This window comes from Spizellomyces punctatus, assembly GCF_000182565.1.
Source record: "Spizellomyces punctatus DAOM BR117 chromosome Unknown supercont1.5, whole genome shotgun sequence".
Lineage (NCBI taxonomy): Eukaryota > Fungi > Chytridiomycota > Chytridiomycetes > Spizellomycetales > Spizellomycetaceae > Spizellomyces > Spizellomyces punctatus.
Genome location: NW_015971541.1, coordinates 429,842 through 447,526, shown reverse-complemented (window position 1 = coordinate 447,526; position 17,685 = coordinate 429,842). Strand labels below are relative to the sequence as shown.

The 17,685-nt window shown below is 47.9% G+C and overlaps 14 protein-coding genes across 14 annotated transcripts; 6 read left to right on the top strand and 8 right to left on the bottom strand.

Moving 5' to 3' along the window:
• Positions 1-118: 118 nt before the first annotated feature.
• On the bottom strand, positions 119-1,196 carry SPPG_03225 (uncharacterized protein). Its single transcript, XM_016751498.1, has one exon. It carries the CDS (start codon positions 1,016-1,018, stop codon positions 293-295), a length of 726 nt encoding a protein of 241 aa, XP_016609458.1. The 5' UTR covers positions 1,019-1,196; the 3' UTR covers positions 119-292.
• Positions 1,197-1,477: 281 nt separating this feature from the next.
• SPPG_03224 (uncharacterized protein) lies at positions 1,478-2,765 on the bottom strand. The gene is made up of 6 exons (XM_016751497.1): positions 2,559-2,765; positions 2,298-2,495; positions 2,099-2,227; positions 1,922-2,040; positions 1,693-1,867; positions 1,478-1,623 (listed from the first exon to the last, which is right to left on the bottom strand). The coding sequence occupies exons 1-6, from the start codon at positions 2,652-2,654 to the stop codon at positions 1,585-1,587; spliced, it is 756 nt and encodes a 251-aa protein (XP_016609457.1). The 5' UTR covers positions 2,655-2,765; the 3' UTR covers positions 1,478-1,584.
• A 61-nt stretch (positions 2,766-2,826) lies between these two features.
• SPPG_03223 (60S ribosomal protein L28) lies at positions 2,827-3,920 on the top strand. Its single transcript, XM_016751496.1, has 6 exons — positions 2,827-2,897; positions 3,081-3,117; positions 3,188-3,214; positions 3,338-3,361; positions 3,423-3,649; positions 3,722-3,920. The coding sequence occupies exons 1-6, from the start codon at positions 2,895-2,897 to the stop codon at positions 3,848-3,850; spliced, it is 447 nt and encodes a 148-aa protein (XP_016609456.1). The 5' UTR covers positions 2,827-2,894; the 3' UTR covers positions 3,851-3,920.
• A 32-nt stretch (positions 3,921-3,952) lies between these two features.
• SPPG_03222 (uncharacterized protein) lies at positions 3,953-4,640 on the bottom strand. The gene has a single exon (XM_016751495.1). It carries the CDS (start codon positions 4,594-4,596, stop codon positions 4,045-4,047), a length of 552 nt encoding a protein of 183 aa, XP_016609455.1. The 5' UTR covers positions 4,597-4,640; the 3' UTR covers positions 3,953-4,044.
• Positions 4,641-4,694: 54 nt separating this feature from the next.
• SPPG_03221 (STE/STE20/YSK protein kinase) lies at positions 4,695-7,306 on the top strand (the record flags this gene model as incomplete). Its single annotated transcript, XM_016751494.1, has 14 exons — positions 4,695-4,839; positions 4,907-4,969; positions 5,064-5,127; positions 5,190-5,344; positions 5,413-5,586; positions 5,655-5,747; positions 5,814-5,857; positions 5,918-6,059; positions 6,124-6,275; positions 6,341-6,404; positions 6,497-6,523; positions 6,597-6,628; positions 6,690-6,906; positions 6,983-7,306. Exons 1-14 carry the CDS (start codon positions 4,825-4,827, stop codon positions 7,304-7,306), a joined length of 1,566 nt encoding a protein of 521 aa, XP_016609454.1. The 5' UTR covers positions 4,695-4,824.
• A 7-nt stretch (positions 7,307-7,313) lies between these two features.
• SPPG_03220 (DNA-directed RNA polymerase II subunit RPB7) lies at positions 7,314-8,800 on the bottom strand. The gene is made up of 7 exons (XM_016751493.1): positions 8,690-8,800; positions 8,503-8,592; positions 8,118-8,387; positions 7,988-8,038; positions 7,858-7,923; positions 7,705-7,788; positions 7,314-7,618 (listed from the first exon to the last, which is right to left on the bottom strand). The coding sequence occupies exons 2-7, from the start codon at positions 8,512-8,514 to the stop codon at positions 7,565-7,567; spliced, it is 537 nt and encodes a 178-aa protein (XP_016609453.1). The 5' UTR covers positions 8,515-8,592; positions 8,690-8,800; the 3' UTR covers positions 7,314-7,564.
• A 110-nt stretch (positions 8,801-8,910) lies between these two features.
• SPPG_09100 (uncharacterized protein) lies at positions 8,911-9,507 on the top strand. Its single transcript, XM_016757255.1, has 3 exons — positions 8,911-9,019; positions 9,077-9,128; positions 9,206-9,507. Exons 1-3 carry the CDS (start codon positions 8,954-8,956, stop codon positions 9,241-9,243), a joined length of 156 nt encoding a protein of 51 aa, XP_016609452.1. The 5' UTR covers positions 8,911-8,953; the 3' UTR covers positions 9,244-9,507.
• SPPG_03219 (peptidyl-prolyl cis-trans isomerase-like 1) lies at positions 9,413-10,485 on the bottom strand. The gene is made up of 8 exons (XM_016751492.1): positions 10,344-10,485; positions 10,219-10,248; positions 10,127-10,144; positions 10,019-10,037; positions 9,919-9,961; positions 9,782-9,853; positions 9,599-9,722; positions 9,413-9,529 (listed from the first exon to the last, which is right to left on the bottom strand). Exons 1-8 carry the CDS (start codon positions 10,452-10,454, stop codon positions 9,464-9,466), a joined length of 483 nt encoding a protein of 160 aa, XP_016609451.1. The 5' UTR covers positions 10,455-10,485; the 3' UTR covers positions 9,413-9,463.
• A 95-nt stretch (positions 10,486-10,580) lies between these two features.
• Positions 10,581-11,121, top strand: SPPG_09099 (uncharacterized protein). Its single transcript, XM_016757254.1, has 3 exons — positions 10,581-10,736; positions 10,793-10,861; positions 10,920-11,121. The coding sequence occupies exons 1-3, from the start codon at positions 10,599-10,601 to the stop codon at positions 10,992-10,994; spliced, it is 282 nt and encodes a 93-aa protein (XP_016609450.1). The 5' UTR covers positions 10,581-10,598; the 3' UTR covers positions 10,995-11,121.
• On the bottom strand, positions 11,035-12,311 carry SPPG_03218 (uncharacterized protein). The gene has a single exon (XM_016751491.1). It carries the CDS (start codon positions 12,139-12,141, stop codon positions 11,137-11,139), a length of 1,005 nt encoding a protein of 334 aa, XP_016609449.1. The 5' UTR covers positions 12,142-12,311; the 3' UTR covers positions 11,035-11,136.
• Positions 12,312-12,439: 128 nt separating this feature from the next.
• SPPG_09098 (uncharacterized protein) lies at positions 12,440-13,164 on the top strand. The gene is made up of 2 exons (XM_016757253.1): positions 12,440-12,566; positions 12,664-13,164. Exons 1-2 carry the CDS (start codon positions 12,504-12,506, stop codon positions 12,862-12,864), a joined length of 264 nt encoding a protein of 87 aa, XP_016609448.1. The 5' UTR covers positions 12,440-12,503; the 3' UTR covers positions 12,865-13,164.
• A 684-nt stretch (positions 13,165-13,848) lies between these two features.
• Positions 13,849-14,490, bottom strand: SPPG_03217 (uncharacterized protein; the record flags this gene model as incomplete). The annotated part of the gene is made up of 2 exons (XM_016751490.1): positions 13,849-14,203; positions 14,324-14,490. The coding sequence occupies 2 exons, from the start codon at positions 14,488-14,490 to the stop codon at positions 13,849-13,851; spliced, it is 522 nt and encodes a 173-aa protein (XP_016609447.1).
• Positions 14,491-14,642: 152 nt separating this feature from the next.
• Positions 14,643-15,314, top strand: SPPG_09097 (uncharacterized protein). Its single transcript, XM_016757252.1, has 3 exons — positions 14,643-14,840; positions 14,909-14,995; positions 15,063-15,314. Exons 1-2 carry the CDS (start codon positions 14,664-14,666, stop codon positions 14,993-14,995), a joined length of 264 nt encoding a protein of 87 aa, XP_016609446.1. The 5' UTR covers positions 14,643-14,663; the 3' UTR covers positions 15,063-15,314.
• A 47-nt stretch (positions 15,315-15,361) lies between these two features.
• On the bottom strand, positions 15,362-17,309 carry SPPG_03216 (uncharacterized protein). Its single transcript, XM_016751489.1, has 10 exons — positions 17,075-17,309; positions 16,912-16,999; positions 16,819-16,832; positions 16,732-16,754; positions 16,642-16,656; positions 16,457-16,574; positions 16,319-16,394; positions 16,104-16,259; positions 15,632-16,040; positions 15,362-15,571 (listed from the first exon to the last, which is right to left on the bottom strand). Exons 1-10 carry the CDS (start codon positions 17,199-17,201, stop codon positions 15,542-15,544), a joined length of 1,056 nt encoding a protein of 351 aa, XP_016609445.1. The 5' UTR covers positions 17,202-17,309; the 3' UTR covers positions 15,362-15,541.
• Between the last annotated feature and the right edge of the window lie 376 nt (positions 17,310-17,685).

Here is a 17,685-nt window from a genome sequence, read left to right as displayed (position 1 = left end):
AGTCGAGGATGGGTAAAGAGGGAAGAGACAGCAAAAGGCCCCCCTTTTATAGACCTTTGACATGCGCCTCACCGCAGTTTAAAAAAAAAACATTACAATACATGCCACACCGTTTTGAGCAATAGAGGGGGTGCTGATTATGCGATATGATTATATCTAGGGAAATGACAAAAGTAGACGCGACCAAGCAACATATTTGCGAGTATTATTAAAGAAGAGCTTTGCATTCATTAGGATCGATCTGTACAAATAAACCAAATTAAAAAAATCTACATGCATTCTTCTCTGCAGCTCATCGAATATCCCAAATTTCCTCCGTATCATCTAACCCTGTACGCAAAAACTCGTCAATTCGTCTCACAGGTATTCCTTCCAAATTATCGTTCTCCTCATCTTCCAGCCAGGCCCCATGCGTTTCCGCCTCTAAAATGGGTGACGCAGCAGTTGTTGGAGAGTAGCACGGACCAAACGGGCTCGCATCAGGCTCCGAGTGCCTCAGAGCGCGCCATACGGATTTAGCCGGGGTCGTGACAAGGGTTGCGAGACGCTTTGTTACCGAGAGAGGGGGGCTAGCCACGCAATCTTCGCTTAACAGCAGGGCTGACGTAGACACTGATGGCGAGCGCAAAATTGCTTCGTCAATGTCAATATCATACAGTGGGGATGGTGATGGTGGCACCTTCACAGTGGGGTAAACCACTGGTGTGCAGTGCCGGGTGAATATTGGTCTATTCTTCTTTGGTGTTTGTATTGGCGTATGTATTGTTTTTGTATCGAACGGGAGAGTTGCATTCGACGGCTTGTTGCTACCATCCGTCCGTTTCCATTGTTCTCCCTCCTCCGCAAGGGCAGATTTCTTCTCACAGAAAAATGCAATAAGGATACCCACAGTCAGAATGGCGGTACAAGCAATAGCCGCGGTGATATAGCTGCATGGCAACAGTCCACTATCAACTGATTTCAACCGAGCAGCAATTGCGAGACGCTCTGAGGCGATCAACGTAGAATTGAAAAGCATTTTGTCCGTTGTACGTAAATTAGGCGCCTAGGCCTTGCGATGGTCGTATCGTACCGTGTGTGGTTGCATGTAGCAGGTGTGTACTGAGTTCTTCTATATTTGAAAGAATGCCGGCTTCCGAAGGATCGCCCATTCGAATTAGGTCTCGCTTGTTTTCCGTTCCGACGAGGGGAAGAATTTCACACTTGGGCGTTCTCCCAGCCATCCCCTGCTGATCCAATTGCCGGACACGTGTTCTTTAGGTGGTTGTTGCTATATCAACCACGCGGGGGGGGGGGGGGGGGGTTACCCCGCGATTTCTACCTGTTAATGTCAGTGAATATCCAGCCAGTTTCAAGACTGCTAAAAGGAGTGCAGTTGAAAATGCTTTCATTCATCATTGGCAAATCTGCTAGGTACCAGGGCTGCAAAAGCTTACAATAGTTAGATTGTCCAAGTATCGATCGACCAAAGTGCAAGTATGGGGAAATGGAAACCTCAACATCTATTAAGACCTCAACAAAGATTCATGAATGACATATGTTCCCAGGTATTGTAATCGCATCTATTTCTCAAATGGCGGATGATTACAACACACGCGCCTCGTTCTTGAGCTTTGAAAGCAGCTAAGGTTAAAATAAAGTTAGCCCTACGAGTCGATACAGCTGATCCCTCCGCGTCTCAGGATAGCGCACCTCATCTACACTCTCAACCTTGATTCCGCCCGCTCGCTTGGGTGGCTCGATTACTTTCACAGTCTCAATAGTAGGTGTTACATCGACTCCCAAATCTTTCGGTGTCAGCTTTTCCACCTTCTTTTTCTTGGCTTTCATAATGTTTGGCAAGGTGGCATAGCGGGGTTCATTCAATCTGTACAGATGTGTTAAACTTGGCCCGCGTCGAAATGATCTTTTGCATGCATACCGAAGATCGGTTGTGACCACAGCTGGCAACTTTGAGGCGATTGTCTCCAAACCACCGTCTACCTCTCGTGTTACCGTCAGCTTGTCCCCAGCAACTTCGACTTTGGAAGCAAACGTGGCCTGTGGAGCATGTGGTTAACGTTTTGGCTACTGGAACACGCATATGACCCGTACATACCTGAGGCCATCCCAATAATCCTGCAAGCATCTGCCCTGTCTGACTGCTATCGTCGTCAATGGCTTGTTTGCCCAGCAACAAAAGCTCTGGCTTCTCCTTCTCTGCTACAGCCTTGATCAATTTGGCCACCTAGGGTTACCCCGTATGAATTCGCTTTAGCGTTCCATTATGCAGCGCGTATATCTGCTCCCGTTTGTACCTGCAAAGGTAACACCTCGCTCCCCTCCGGAACCTCAATATGAACACCTCGATCAGCACCCATCGCCAAAGCCGTCCGTAGCGTCTCATTCGACTTGCTGGGACCAACTGTCAAGGCAATGACTTCTTTTGCCAGCTTCTTCTCCTTCAAGCGAACAGCCTCTTCGATCGCAATCTCATCGAACGGGTTCATAGAGTGCTGGATGGGCAATCATTCTCAGAAGGTTGACAAACATTCGAAAATGGCATGCTTTTGCTTTACCTTGACATTGGTGTCAACCTTTCCACCTGCCACGCGAATCTTGACAGCGTAGTCCACCACACGCTTCACAGGAACAAGAACTCGGTTGAGAGACATTCTGATAGGGCTCGTAATAAATTGAGGACACTGTGAATCTGCAACAGTCGGCCGGGTGACGCCGGAAATGCGAGATGGCGATGGCTGACTCCCACTGTTGTCATAGAAATGATTTCCACGTGACTTATATTCACGTGATGAGAAGCACATTCGGCAATGAAAAGCGGAAGAAGTTGAAATCGTTCTGTGTCCACTGCCGCATAGCATCTCCCGTCAGATCGCTCCGGTCAATACATCAAGATGGTACGTGGGTTGTTGGGTTACTGAAGGAAGTGAGGATTGGTGGATGGGAAGACTTGTCGAGATGGATGAACGGATGGATGGATGGATGATTAAATGGATGGACCGTGGTCGAATGGGGAACGACTTCAATACCAATGATACCATTGACTGACACCTTACCGAACGTTTCGTTGGTCATTCTAGCCTTCCCGTCTTCACAAGAACAGAAAGAAGCGTGGTCGTAAGTATACAGCTGGCGCATTTGCACTTTCGTCTATCGAAATAGTGTCTGATATTGGTCTTTTTACCAGACGTGTCCGCTGGTCACGGTCGTGTTGGTTAGTAGATTTGCTTTGTCCCCTGGTTACTTGCGAGAGGCAGTCGCAGTGGCCATTATGGGGATTCTCGTCAATCCGAAAGAACAGCTTGCTGATGTGTACTTCCTGCTGCCTAAATTATAGGGAAGCACCGCAAGCACCCCGGAGGTAGGTTACAGGTTTTTGGAATCTTTTAGTGAGCCGAGAAGGGTTGACACCACTTTCACAGGTCGCGGTCTTGCTGGTGGTCAGCACCACCACCGTATCAACATGGACATGTTCCACCCTGGGTACTTCGGAAAGGTCGGTATGCGTCACTTCCATTTGACCCGCCAAAGTCAATGGGCACCTGTGGTCAACGTCGATAAGCTCTGGACCTTGGTCTCTGATGAGGCTCGTGAGAAGGCTGCTGCCAACCCCACTGGCCCTGTTCCCGTCATTGACGTTCTTCGTCACGTAAGTTCATCATGTCTTTGTGCTTGCTGTCGCGAACGACGAATTTACGTAGGCTTCATCTTCGCTCTTTAGGGTTACTCTAAGGTTCTTGGAAAGGGTCGCCTCCCTGAAGTACCCTTCATTGTGAAAGCTCGTTTCGTGAGCAGGAAGGCTGAGGAGAAGATTGTTGCGGCTGGTGGCAAGGTTGAACTTGTTGCTTAAATGCGTTCTCCATCGTCAAAATATATACATAATAAAACCAGCTTGCTTTATGTGTCACGTCAAACCATCTGTTGCATGATCTCAGCGGAGACGGAGCAGAAGTTGATCAGAAGTCATTCTCTTGAAATCTGCAATATCTATAGGGGACCAACGATGAAACTATCTATGCAGACCAATTACTATATAACTTGTCATCACAGCTTCTTGGTAAATACAGTCGTCGCCCACAGACGGCCATCAGGAAGAGCAGCAAAATCCTCAATGACACCGACGCGCTGCCAACCCCACCGTAGATAGATGTGCTCAGCGGTACTGCCGGTTACAGTGTCAAGAACAAGCACGGTTCGGCATCGTTTCCGGGCTTCTTCTTCTAAAGCAGACATGAGAGCCGAAGCATATCCGTGACCGCGTCCATTCCGATGAACCAACAACTTGCAAACTTCAGCGCGATGCCTGCCATTGGCTTGCGGCGCAAGGGCGAGGCCAACAGTGCCAAGAATTTGTCCCTCACTATTCACGGCCACCCAGGTAAGTATATTTGGATTTTGCAATTGCTTATGCCACCAATCTACTGCTGCATGATGCGTCAAGCCCGCCAGAAAGCCTACGCTGGAACCCCCATCCACACAGTCAATCAGAAGCTCTGCCAACCCAGCTTCATAGCTTGCCGCATTTCTCGGGTCCACAAGCTCTATCCGAACACCGTCAGTACGTAAAGCGGGAAGGGTGGAGCTATGAGCCGCCATGTCCGTCTTGATAAAGTGAGAACTGGGGAGAGGGAAGGGATCCCGGCGACAGCCATGGACCACTTATCTTCCCATGGGACCAAGCTGTGGAAACGGGCACGGCTGTCACGTGCCATTTGGAACTCCGACGTTTTTGAAGTGTTTCTGCAGATCCAGCGCTACAGGGCAGTATATGAATTTAACAGTGCACATAGTGTGACCCACATCTGAATATATAGAGAAGCTAGGATGCCTAAGAAGAAGGTAAGCGAAGAATTTAACATTCCGTTCATTATCCGCCTGCAGTTGTATAAATCGATCACCTTTACAGAACACAAAATCCGACGACATATACGAAATCCATCATCAGATCGGAAAGGGTTCATTCGGTGAGGCACGTAGGTTTGCCGCGTACGTTGTACAAAAGCTCGTTTATTGTGTGCGTTGAATTCGTGTATAACCGCGGATGCTGACATTCTGTCGAGTAGGTTTATAAAGGTGTACATAAGGCGAGTGGGACGCCGGTCGCTATCAAGGTGATTGATTTCGAAGGTATAGCCGCAATATCAGGAGGATGTAATAGATGTTTATATCTGATTGCCTGCTGGTTTCAGAATCCGGAGACGATATTGATGAAATACGACAAGAAATCTCGATTCTTTCCGAACTCGATTCTCAATGGGTCACAAAATATTATGGGTCTTATGTGAGAGGCACTAAGCTGTGGATTGCTATGGAGTATTGCGATGCGGGGTCATGCTTAGATTTGGTTTGTAGTTGTGAACTTTGAGTGGATTGCCTCCATTCCGGTCCTGACCAGTTGTGCTGTTGGAACAGATCAAGACCGGGGTCCTAGACGAAGGTCTTGTTGCAGTTGTCTCTAAAGAGCTATTGCACGGGCTCGACTATCTGCACAGCCGCGGAAAGATTCATAGGGATATCAAGGCGGCGAATGTGTTGCTGACGGACAAAGGCGAGGTGAAGTTGGCAGACTTTGGTGTTTCCGCCCAGGTACTTTATCTGAGGGCCTCTCCAAAATTTGCAATGTTGGCAATACTGACGACTTTTAACTTTGCCAGGTAACAGCGACAATCACAAAAAAGAACACATTTGTCGGCACCCCTTACTGGATGGCACCAGAGGTTATTTTGCGATCAGCTTACAATTCAAAGGTAACGGCACACACTCTTCAATGCTCTGTTTATATACCAAGAAATTTTGATACTGATATCAAATAGGCGGATATATGGTCATTGGGTATCACGGCATGGGAACTTGCAAAGTGAGTGTGAAGATCGTCCAATAGCAATACTTACCGTACTTATTTTCTTCAAAACAACAGAGGTCTTCCTCCTCACGCGAACATCCATCCGATGCGAGTCCTGTTCATGATCCCCCAACAATCATCTCCTGTCTTGGGCTCTTCTTTCTCCGCTGAATTCCGGGATTTCGTGGCTCAATGTTTGGCAAAGCGCCCAAGTCAGGTTAGTGCACTTCCATGTTATGTGGTTTTTAGATTGTCAGAGTTTGAATGACACCTTCGTGTAGCGGCCTACTGCAAGCGACCTTCTCTCACACCCGTTTATCCGCAATGCCCCCCATGTCTCCCGATTCCAAGCGAGAATCGAAAAGTACAAACTCATGAAACAAGAAGGCAACACTGAGGTGTCAAATCTGGATAAAGCTGCCGATATAGCCTCGTGAGTGTGATTGGGTATTTGAGCTCAACCACATTTGTTTACTGATTTTTTGATCTTGACTAAAGAGGCACGGAGACTACCCGGGATCTACCTCCGAGCTTTGGATGGGATTTTGGTACGGTGAAGCAGGTGAGGACAACCTTGATTTTATCTGTATGGGACGTCATCAAACGAACAGCCGGCTCACAAGACTGCATCCCTCAATGGTAACCGCTTGATAGAATACATTGAAATCACTTCGCACAATGGTGGGATCTGCTCATCTTCAACACGCTCTAGGGTCAAATTATTTATCTTTTCTGGGGGATGTTTCATTTTTAGACTGAGAGATCAAGTAGGAGTCTCGGAAGAAGGTAAATATTTGGAAATCTTGCTGTCTTTGGTTCAAGAAAGTGAATATTGAATATCCCATAGCATAGCCTGGGAAGATGAGTTTGACAATCAGACATTACACGCCGACGATACCTCACCACCCACTCCCAAACCATCCGCCGTGCCAAGTACATCGTCCGCCGAGACTTCCGGCTCATCCTCGCTTTCTTCATCAGCAAGCACGTCGACAACGATGTCCTCCACATCTCAAAGGCCATATCTTCCGGTTCTGAGCTCCATAATCCAAGCAATTAAACAGGTACAGGTACAGATTTCGTAGTATTCAGCGGCCATTCGGACTGATTACGGGTCTACCCTATTTTGACAAAAATAAGGCCTACCCCAACGCTCCACCGTCCACACAGCAGCGTCTGACAACAATAATAGACACCTTAACGCAGATGATGCAAAGTGATCCGATGGTTGGTGAAGTTGTAGGGCGAGAGTTGGTTAGATTGTTACAAATATCTCCGGTCGGCTCCCAGTCAAGCACGACGACGACCAGAGAGGCTTCGATGCCTCCATCAATCTCCACGCCGCAGAAGCCACTGAGTACATCGCACCAGCCTCTAAAAACCTGCTCAGATTCACCGCGATCACCGCTGGCAAACCGACTATTGGAACGCTGGAGAGCGCGGGCAATCAGAAATGGAGCATGAAATTGGATGGATTCTACGACATTGCTCAAATATATTCATTTGCCAATATCATTTGTTCAGCAGAAATATTCTGTTTCGAGCAAGTAGCCACCTCTTTGATTTCAGCTCCACCATCACATTCTTCACACCACGCCTGCGAGCACACGTATTAAATATATACAACCTTTGGTGCTGCAGAGGCGTGCGTATCATGGCATTTCTTTGTAGTGCTCCCTTCTTGTGATATTGTCCACGACCCGGAATGGTCAGCGTAGAAGCCTACAGTTCCTCCTGTGGTCCTAGATAGTCCTCCTTGATTGTCCCAACACAAAACTAACAAAAGGAGATGTTAGAAGAGGCTTGACATTAAGATGGCCAACAAAGGCATCGTTCAAGGCATTTGCGGTATCCCCACTTACAATTTCTCTAGCATCCGTTCGCATACCGATGATTCGCGCTCTTACTGCCTGTCCTTTTTCGATTCGAAGAGATATATCCGCTTCCTGAACCATGTCACACATTAGTATGTGAACATGAACGATGCATATCAAGATTCAACTATCTGCTCGCACCTCTCCATCTGACACATAAGCCGGTGGGTTGGCACTGGGGTCAAATCGATAATACGACGGGATAAGCTGGAGGACATTGAGGTCGACCATTAGTGTTGGTAGATCTCAGGATCCATCCTCCGGTACATACCGTGGCAGCTACGAACATCTGCAATGGTCCTATCTCCGCCCAAAAGCCAAGCTACCACACATTAAAAAGAGTAAGATGTTAGTGGATAATTAAGATCATACTGCCAACAGAGGTTTTGCTCGCAATGTACCTGATTGACCGTCGTGACCACTCCGTCCACCACCATGTTTTTGAAGACCTTCAAAACAAGCGCTTTGTATACAACGTTGAACTCGGCCAGCCCTGTCATCGGCTGGAGGACCCCTCTTCCAACGTCCAGTATGTCCAATACACAGATAATGTGCCCATATCGGCCCTCAATGTGACCCTCGACTTCATCGTAAAGCTTACGTTCAACGTGTTCGCGTAGCCGTGGGCCAAAAAATTGTGGTGGAAGACGGACAGTATGATGGAGAGTTTTCTGACATTTGCACGAATGGTGGTTTGTTCGACGAAACAAAAAGGTTCAGCGGTTGAGCAAATAGTGCATTTATTCAACCGTTATGTCCATTGCAATGGAAGTTCATCTCACGTACAAGGAAGAACATGGTTCACCAGACCGGTAACTCTGAGGAAAAGGTTGCTCCGCTCGGCCTCCTGCGTGGGTCCTTCTAGCGGCCACAGAGCTAATAGATGGGGTCGGATCAGTTCGTGTTGTAATCTGGCGGCTCTAGAACTACACAAGAAGCCAAGCGTTCTACTAATCACAGTACGCTGCATTACCTTTGCCTCTTTCTGTCGGTGTGCGGTGAATCGTGTCCGTCACTATCCTTTAGGGCGAGGGTTCGGGATCTTCGAATCAAACTCAGCGCACTTCGAAGCAAGCAACGCTCGGGCACACCACCAACTGGGATCGGCGATTCCAATGTACCCTCCAACCATTCGTCATTTAGTTATTTCCATGACAACAAGGTAACAGTAGAAGGTATTCGGTAATGTCAGTCTTTACCGTTTGTCATTCTTCTTCCGCCTTGACATACGCACAATATGTTCTCCTTCGGTCCCCAAACACCAAAAATCACCCTTGAAGAGGCTATCGAGAACCGCGTAAAGGTATCTACTCACCCCCCCTTCTGAGTGTTGCTTCTCTGTTGCTTATGTACCACGTAGGTGCGACAAAGCTTCACCAAGTTCCTGACTGTGGTGGCTGCTATCCGCATCGGTGAGTGAAGTGGATTGGCAAAACCATATATCAACGTATTTGAGGACCTGACGTATATGTTTTTCTTTTAACCATAGCACCATTTTTGGTGGAATACGCGAAGGAACTCTTGTGAACAAATGTAGGGATAGACGAATAGACCGACAGTGGGCTCTTCGGGGCTCGTATGAGAAGCTCTTCTACAAAACCAGTCATTTGAAACCCTAACCATATCGCCCTACTGTGTGCTATATCTTCTCCGAGCGAAGCCATTGCCCAACTCGTAACGATATCGCACGTTGTGTCTTGTAACTAATTAAGTGATTGGAAATAAAAGGGGGCTCTCAGGATATCATTCAAAGTGCCTGTGTTCGCAAAATTACAATATCGTCTTTTGGTCTATCTGCAGCGTCGGTTGGAACCTGCACACAGTCAAAGCATTCGTCATCAAAAAGGCCGCAAGCACTCTAGGAAAGAGAAACCACACATACCAATCCAAGTCTTTTCACCACATTCATACCCGCACTAACCCTTCCGAAAATCGTATGCTTTCCGTCCAACCACGGCGTAGGCGCGAGGGTGATGAAGAATTGGGAGCCGTTGGTATTTGGACCGCTGGAGGGTAATGATCGGTGAACAAAGTCAAACGCAAACTATGACCGCAAGTACCGTACCTGTTTGCCATGGATATAATCCCTGCTCCAGTGTGCTTCAATTGAGGATGTATCTCATCCGGGAACTTCTCGCTGTGGATCGTAATTGGAGATCAGAACTCAAGTACTATGCTCATTGCTGAACTGATATAGCCAACCCGTAAATACTAGTTCCTCCACGTCCTGTTCCGGTCGGATCCCCTACGAAGATACAAAAATCAGTGCGCCATCTAACAGGTTCGTTCTTTTGATCCACACCTCCTTGAATCATAAAATCCTACGTATAAAACGTCAACCATGTAATCACAAGGTTAAAAGATCTAGAGTGACAAATGAGAGGCAAGTTGAATCCATAGTCAAACATACCGGTATAATTCTGTGGAACTGAAAACAACGAGAAACTAGATAAGCATGGTTCTCACACGCTAGCGCTTGCTAGTGACTTTAGCAGGACATACTTTCACATTATTATAATACCCCCGTTTCGCCTGACAAAAGATGATCCCATATTAACGTTAATAGTTCGAAGGTGCACAGGAACCTAATCTGTCGTCGTGCCCTCTCGGGACAATTTCCAACCAACCAGTTGATAGAAATTCTCGCAGGTTCTCGGCGCATGGTTCCAGTACAGCTCAATGGTTATTGACCCAGCACTCGTTTCCAGTACAACGTAACGAGTATTTTGTTGCGTCATGTTGGGTGATCTCTCTGCAGGCTGGGCGAGGAGATCGTTGAAAGAGTTGGGTTCCCCAGAGCACTGTCGCTAGTCACGTGATCTCTGAGCCCTCCAAATGCCCAATCTCGTCAACACAGTGCGTCGTTTCTTTGCTGCGACATCATGCCACTCTTTCCTCGCTCACGTTCACATATCCTTCGTCTCGGTGTGCCCTTCTTTGGCGCCATGCTCCTTGCAACGTACGGCATGGCACACTTGGCCCAAACACGATATGATTACCATGACAAGAAGACAAAACTGGTTTGTACAGTTTTCCTTGGGCGAGAGAGAATATGAGGGTTAAAGCATCTTTGTAGCTGGCAAAGAAAGAGCAATTGCAACTTGATGCAGATCGAAAGCCATTCAGTGTTCAGGAAGCATATTGGGTATGTGCAACGAAGTTAAAGTTTTAGCGACTTTGTAGATCTGATTGTTGTTTCACAGAATTTGACCAGCAAGAAAGAGGATTGGGACGATTGGGATATGGTGAGGGTGCCGAGACCCCCAGGGGACGAATGACTTGATACTGGAGATGCTGCAACCATTACCAGATATTCAGTATTTATTCATTATGCATCTTACTGTATATTATCTATCTGTACATAAACGAAAAACAATAAATAGCGAGCCAATCATGAGATCACCACTACTCTAAGTCTACCTATACTTTATGATTCCGCAAATATTCGGACGCTACAGAACCTGTTGCCTCTTCCCCATCTTCATACACCGGTACAGCAAAAAAAGTAAATTTATCAAAGAACAGGAACAGTGCCAAAAACAAGAAGTCCGCCCCCCAACTGATTACGCTGAGCCACATTCCCCAGTGGAACTGCACGGCGTTCGGGAAGCGAATCTTGCCTTTGCTCTGAATGTCATAGATGAGCCACACGGCAATGCATTGCAAAATCATATGCGCCGCCACAGAGATCATGATAACTTTCTTAAAGAATCGTCGAACGGTTCGGACCGAGGATGACTTGTGTCGGTCGGGGTGATACCATAAGGATACATTCCACCACACGAGAACATTATCGATCAAGAACAGAACCGCTACAGCTCCAGCAACCGCGGCGGCAATTTCCAATGAAACCGCTGAATGCCATTCAGTTCCGCAAAACACAGATTGGTCCGGCACCCCGGGTGACGGATCCGTCTTGGTCCAAAAGCGCACTGTGCCCGTCCCGCTACAGAGATCTGTGTAAGACTGACATTGAAGTTCAGTTGGGTAGTTGATCTGAGGCGAAATGTTCTCTTCGGGCCTTCCCCCGTCGTCCACCATTCGATAGCAATATTTGAAATACCCAAACGAGTATTCCATCAACGCAGTAATACTTCGTTGATCTGCAACAGATGGCACATAGTAGACGTTCATAGCCGCCAGAGTAACGACTGTTAAAACGTAAGTGGGGAAAAAGAGGGAAAAGTAGAAGAAGAGGCGTTTATAGTCGACTTTTGTTTTGACGCCAACAGGAACTCGGCGGAGTTGGAAGCTCTTGACCGAGAAAAAGGATGGGCGACGAAAAAAGGAAGGGCGACGACCAAACGATGGACGTCGCAGGGAAGGGCGGGGTCGTCGAGGTGGGTCGAGAACAGCGGGGTTGCAGATTATATCCGCTGCGTCAATGTGGGTGTCGTCGGCATACTGGTTGGGTAGTCCTGGCATACTTGTGGTTGGTGATGCCGAACCGGTCTTTGAACAGTAAGAAGATAATGGTAAAACGTTCTAGGAATTCGCAAGGCCCTCTGCCATGTCGATGCGTGGTCTTCTTTCGGTCCTCCTGCCGCTTGGCCTTCCCGACCGTTATCCTTCTGCCGTCATCACCAGAATTCTTTGTGTGCACCAAAACGCGCGAGAAATTTGCGGGGATGGCTTAGCACTGCTGTGGTTGGATCTTCTCACGTGACTGAACCATCACCATGACAACCAACAGACGGTCCGCATTCGGGAAGGACGGAAGACAACCCACAGCGAACCAGACGGATTACAATCGCTTTCGCTTTTCAACAGTCATTGAGTAAGACGCGATGGCCGGAGGAAACCCTTTTGAACCTTACAACATTGCCGGTTTGAAGGTGCCCCGTTACAAGGTATGAGTGAGAGGTCTCTACTGAAGTCGCGCTGAACACGAGAACGACGTGAGAACGTAACAATTCCATCGATATTCACAATTTTCCATCACGTCAGGTGGCCCTCTACGGTATCATCGGCTACGTGGCTCTCGTCACTGGTGTCATTCAGTACAAGAAGTTGCAGCCCCCGGCGCCCATAACATACGAGAGTAAGGAAGAGGAGGGTTACGTCAAGCGATACATTCAACATATGGAAGGAGAGTTGAAGAAGCCTGTCCTTGTCCGTCAACCCTTCACTGGCCCTTCCGCCATCTAAATACAAGATCCTGAAGCAGCGGAGTTTGAGGACGGCGAATGAACAGTAATCTCCGATATCCCGTTTAGACGCGCTTTGTCGCGGTAATTGGTGGGCTCGGTTATGTGCTGGGAATTCTTGCTGATAGAGATGTGAATGGAGGACCGGATGATGTTGGCAGTAAATGGGACTCATGCATACCGCTGATTTTGGAGTGGAAAATATATCGTTGCAAACATGCAGACCCTCATAAGTTAACGTGTAGATATCCACGACTGTACATTTTCCCTCTCTTGAGTAGATGGTTTACATTCTTGTGGATTGCTCAAAGTGGACTGGGGCGTCACGCCTTCATGGATGGCTCTTCTTTCTTGGCATCTAACGCAGACGCTGGCCTAGTTTCCATGCATAAAATTGAGGACCTCTCAGACATGGTTCAGAATTAAGACACGTTGTAATGACCCCTGGAAAAGGTTTGCATTGCGGCTACAATCGAAAGAGGTGCGTACGTACTTATAAACACCTGATAGAGGGCATATTACGATGCGGGCCAAAGCGAATAAGTTGTTAACAATGAGCGCGCAGGCAAGCGATGACGTTAGTGCGGGGCACAGCTCATACAGGCAGGCCCCGCTCTATCTCATCGTGCATACTTGATGTCCAGAGGTCCGGGGTAACGTTCGTTTGTCATTTTCTGGTCTCCTCAGGACCGGCACAACCAGAGGCAAAAAACTCGTATACAATCATCATATATGACGCACAGCTTGTCTTTATTATTTTTTTGTTCGCCCAAGCCCTCAAGATACACGCTTACAAATTGGCATGCCGCGGATCCAACGGAGGCGAGTAGACAGGGTCTCGGATATATATGGAATGTCTTTGGTTCTATAATCGGGAGTTTCCGCTTATTGGCCTCCCAGAGGAGCCTCCTTGGTAAAGTCAGCACGCTCGTGATATGGAGGATTCTGATAGGTGTAACAGAACAGGTCAGTTCTTTGACGTACTTCACTCCGATGCTGGGCAGCTAATCTTACGCACCCTCAAAAACATCTTTGTTCCACGCCACCATTGGGCCTCCATCCGCGCATCACTCTCCCAAGGCATAAACAAAAACGACGGGTTGACATAGCGATCAGTGTGATAGACGGGTTCTGCTTGCTTTGCATCGAATTTTCCTCCTTTTCCGACTCCAGGCACAGGTGCCTTCAAGTCCAATGGTTTCCACTCTTGAACGTTTTCCATGACGCCTCCTTCACGCTTTTTGGCTGCTTCGAGGCGGCGAATCAGGTCTCGGTCAGTTTCGGCTTGGAGGAGAGGAACAAGGTTGATGCGAGTCCAGGCCTTTTCACGGCGGAGCTCCCTGTGTAAAGCAAGGTTGGTTTTTAAAGTTTTACAAAAAATAATTTATGCTCCGCTCTTGTCAAATAGAGCCACCACAGTTCTTCACACTGCCCACCCATAGCAGACCTCATCAACTCACCTTCTCTCGGCATTGGCCTTGGCAACCCAGTACCATCCATAGCCCATGACACCAAAAGCAGCCACAAAAATGACCAATCCAGAAGGACCGCGTCGTGGAAGATAGCGCTTGTACTGAATCGTATCAGGGAATCCTCCCTGGGGGGGAAGGTCCTGCACCGTCGCCATCTTGTCTAGCGTAATGGCTTGTGCTATCGGATGTGAATCAGCCTGCTTGAACGCGGGCTGGAATTCAAGCCATGTTGGTGTGGGTGTGCGTTGCTATGGGGATGTTGAGCCATCCAGTTCGCGACTGCCTTTGGCTCTCCGTTTGGAGATCAGTTATCCCTAGTTCGACCACAATGTCACTCCGCACGGCCCTCCGATCGATAACCCGCAGCCGAACAACCCTTCATTCCCTTCCCCGCTTTTCTACTACCCCATCTTTTACATTCCGACAAGCTGCTGCCGCTGGGTTATTCACAGTCTCACCTGCCACCGTAACCGTTCGAGGAGAGGAAAGTGCCGGAGCGTCCACGGTATATATATTGAACGCTTTTTGGCTTTGGCTGGGTTGGTATGTTGAATGGTTTCTGGTTTGCTTAAGGTCATCTCGCTATCGAGCCTTCTACGAAGTTCCGTGCGGGGAGCGGCCGTGCGCACCAATTTTTCAGAAGTGAACGATGATTTCTAGGTAAGCTATGAAATACGATGCACAAATTTCTCCAACAGCTCAAATAATCCTTTTTTTGGCCTGCCAGTATTTAATATCATACGATAAACTCTTTGACCATCACACGGTAACATTTAACCACACATCCTGATCCTCGCATTAGTCACAGAGCTTGGTTACGAAACATGGGTAACAAGAGAGGGTTCTTCAAGGGTCATTTTCAAGAGGTGCATCTCGCCTGAATTGAGGGTACACACACGGGAGTGTTCTTGTTTATATTGCAAAATAGAATCGGCGCTTGGGGCGTAACATGAGCAAAATGAACAGAATTTCAATGAGTGTCGCATTGTCCTTGGAGCAGTTTAATCAGTCACGCCAGTTATGCTGTCCATATCTAGCTGATGTGCCTCATGTCATATACTTCCCACATATTATTAGATATTCAGGCGCGTTAGCTGACGACGGGAAACAACGCAAACACTCCAACATGTGCTACCGATACAGCAGACAATCTAGCTAAGTACGAAAATAGGTAACAGGTACATATCAACAAGACATCACGCCTCTCTACTGCAGGGCAACGTAATTTGCCGGGAACTACAAAGATAGTAAAAATGAGAAACATGATTGCTATAACCGTCTTGGCTCTTCACTTACCGCGCCCTCCTTTCCATTACATTTGCCCGTCCACCAGTCATTCTGACTCTGGGTCTTCTGGACAATCACAATAATATCTCCCTTCTTGAAGCCCAAATCTCCCGATCGCTCTCCCGCGAAATCGTACAATGCAACGGCCGTATCACCCTTCTTGGTGGCTGGAGGAGGTGGAGCGGCAACGCCAGGTGTCGGACTGCTGAGGAAGCCCTGCGCTGGAGCCGCAACACCAGGTGCCGGGTTGCTAAGGAAGCCCTGTGGTGGAGCGGCCCATGCAGCAGGTGCTGTTGGTTTGCTATTCTCAATACCGGTGGACGGTGCTTGAGCGATGGAGCCACTGGAACCATAAGAGGCGGGCATAGTGCCATTTCCGGGTAGGGTAGAGGTGGTGCCTGCGCGTCGATTCAGAGCTCTGCGCAATACAGAAGGTTCATTTCGCGTGGCATGTCGTGTGATTGCAAAATGCAAATATTACCTGTACAACTCTTCTGCAGCTGGCGGCGGAGGAATTGACCCCGAGAGAAGTTCCTTTGCAGATACCTTGCGGTGATAAAATGTCGCATTGGCGTCCTTGCGTTCGACAATCACTGATCCCTCAATTGAAACACCCGCAAAAAGTCCACGCGTTTTGCTGTTCAACGATAGATAAATAATGTTGACAACACGACATATGTATCGATCCCACATTACCTGTATGAGAAAATGGCTGCAAAATTACCAACCGTACCTGCGGCCTCTGCGTTACGTCCGATTGGCCCAGCAGCGACTGTGAGGTATTTTGTTGAGTAAATGCAGCACGACCAATGTCCCAACTCGTTTGATACACACCAGAAAGGTTTCCTCCAAGTGTCACATTTCCCCCATGACTGAACGCTTTTACCGCATCTCTTGTGTTCAAGATAATGACGAAGTCCGTCAATTCTGCTCCAATTTGACCACCAACACCCTAGAGACACCATAATTATCAGCATCAAGTAAAGATGCGGAAACGTTCAACACAGACGATTCCGTACCATTCCTGCGGTTCCCTGGTTGCAGTGAAATCCAAACCAGCATTAAAACTATGCAATTCAGCGAGCGGATGCACACACACCGGTACATACGATTGCCGAAGGAGCCGACCAACCTAACCCAAGCGAAGTACATCAGTATAGTGCGTGCAAAGGAACAGCAGAAGAACGTATACATACCTCCATTATCGAGTCTATGCAGAGGTAGGGGCGCCATCGCAATCTGTCAGACGCTGCAAGAATATACATTGCTCGACAGCCCCAGTCTCCTACCTTGCAATAACCAGTCCCGAACCCGCACGACCGGAAAATAAAAAACCGGCTTTTATGACAGTCAAAACCGCTATACCTTTGGCATTTGCTGCACGTCAAACATGTGAGCATCATGCCATGACACGCAAACGCAAAAGCACGGATGAAAAAAATAGGTACATACCAATTATATGAGGGGGAATGAGTTGGTCTGGACCTTTTCCCTTCTCGGGTTTGATAAAATGTTCAATGATCTTTGCGGCTTTCCGGCATTCTGACGTGAGATCGGAGGGAAGGGGTGAGTTGACCATGTTTGGGGTTCTGGTAGTGACTCAGGCAAGCGCTCGTGCAAACAAAAAGGAAGTCAGAGAAACAACGCTGAGATCACAGGCGGATGAGATAACGACGGCGATGTCGCATGGAAGCTTCTTTTTCATACCTCAGCGCCAGTGATGACAACGTGGCTTATCCGGATAATCCCGTTGGAACCGTGCGGTTAAACAAATGCGTTGGAAATCCGCCAGGTCGGCAATTTCAGTTACCATCTAACCGTTTATTTAATTATGGTTTTGATATGCGCGGGCTATTCCATGACTATGCGATATGCACCATGCGATATGCACCAACATTCCAACCGACATATCCTCAAACATTCATTCACACACCATCCGCATCAGCTGGCCTTGACACCTTGCAGGATAAAAGTCTCGGCACTCCAAGTTCAACGTCAGATGTCCAATTGCCTCCCGACTTGGCGGGATTGTCTTCCGTGATGACTGTGCCACTGCATTTAGA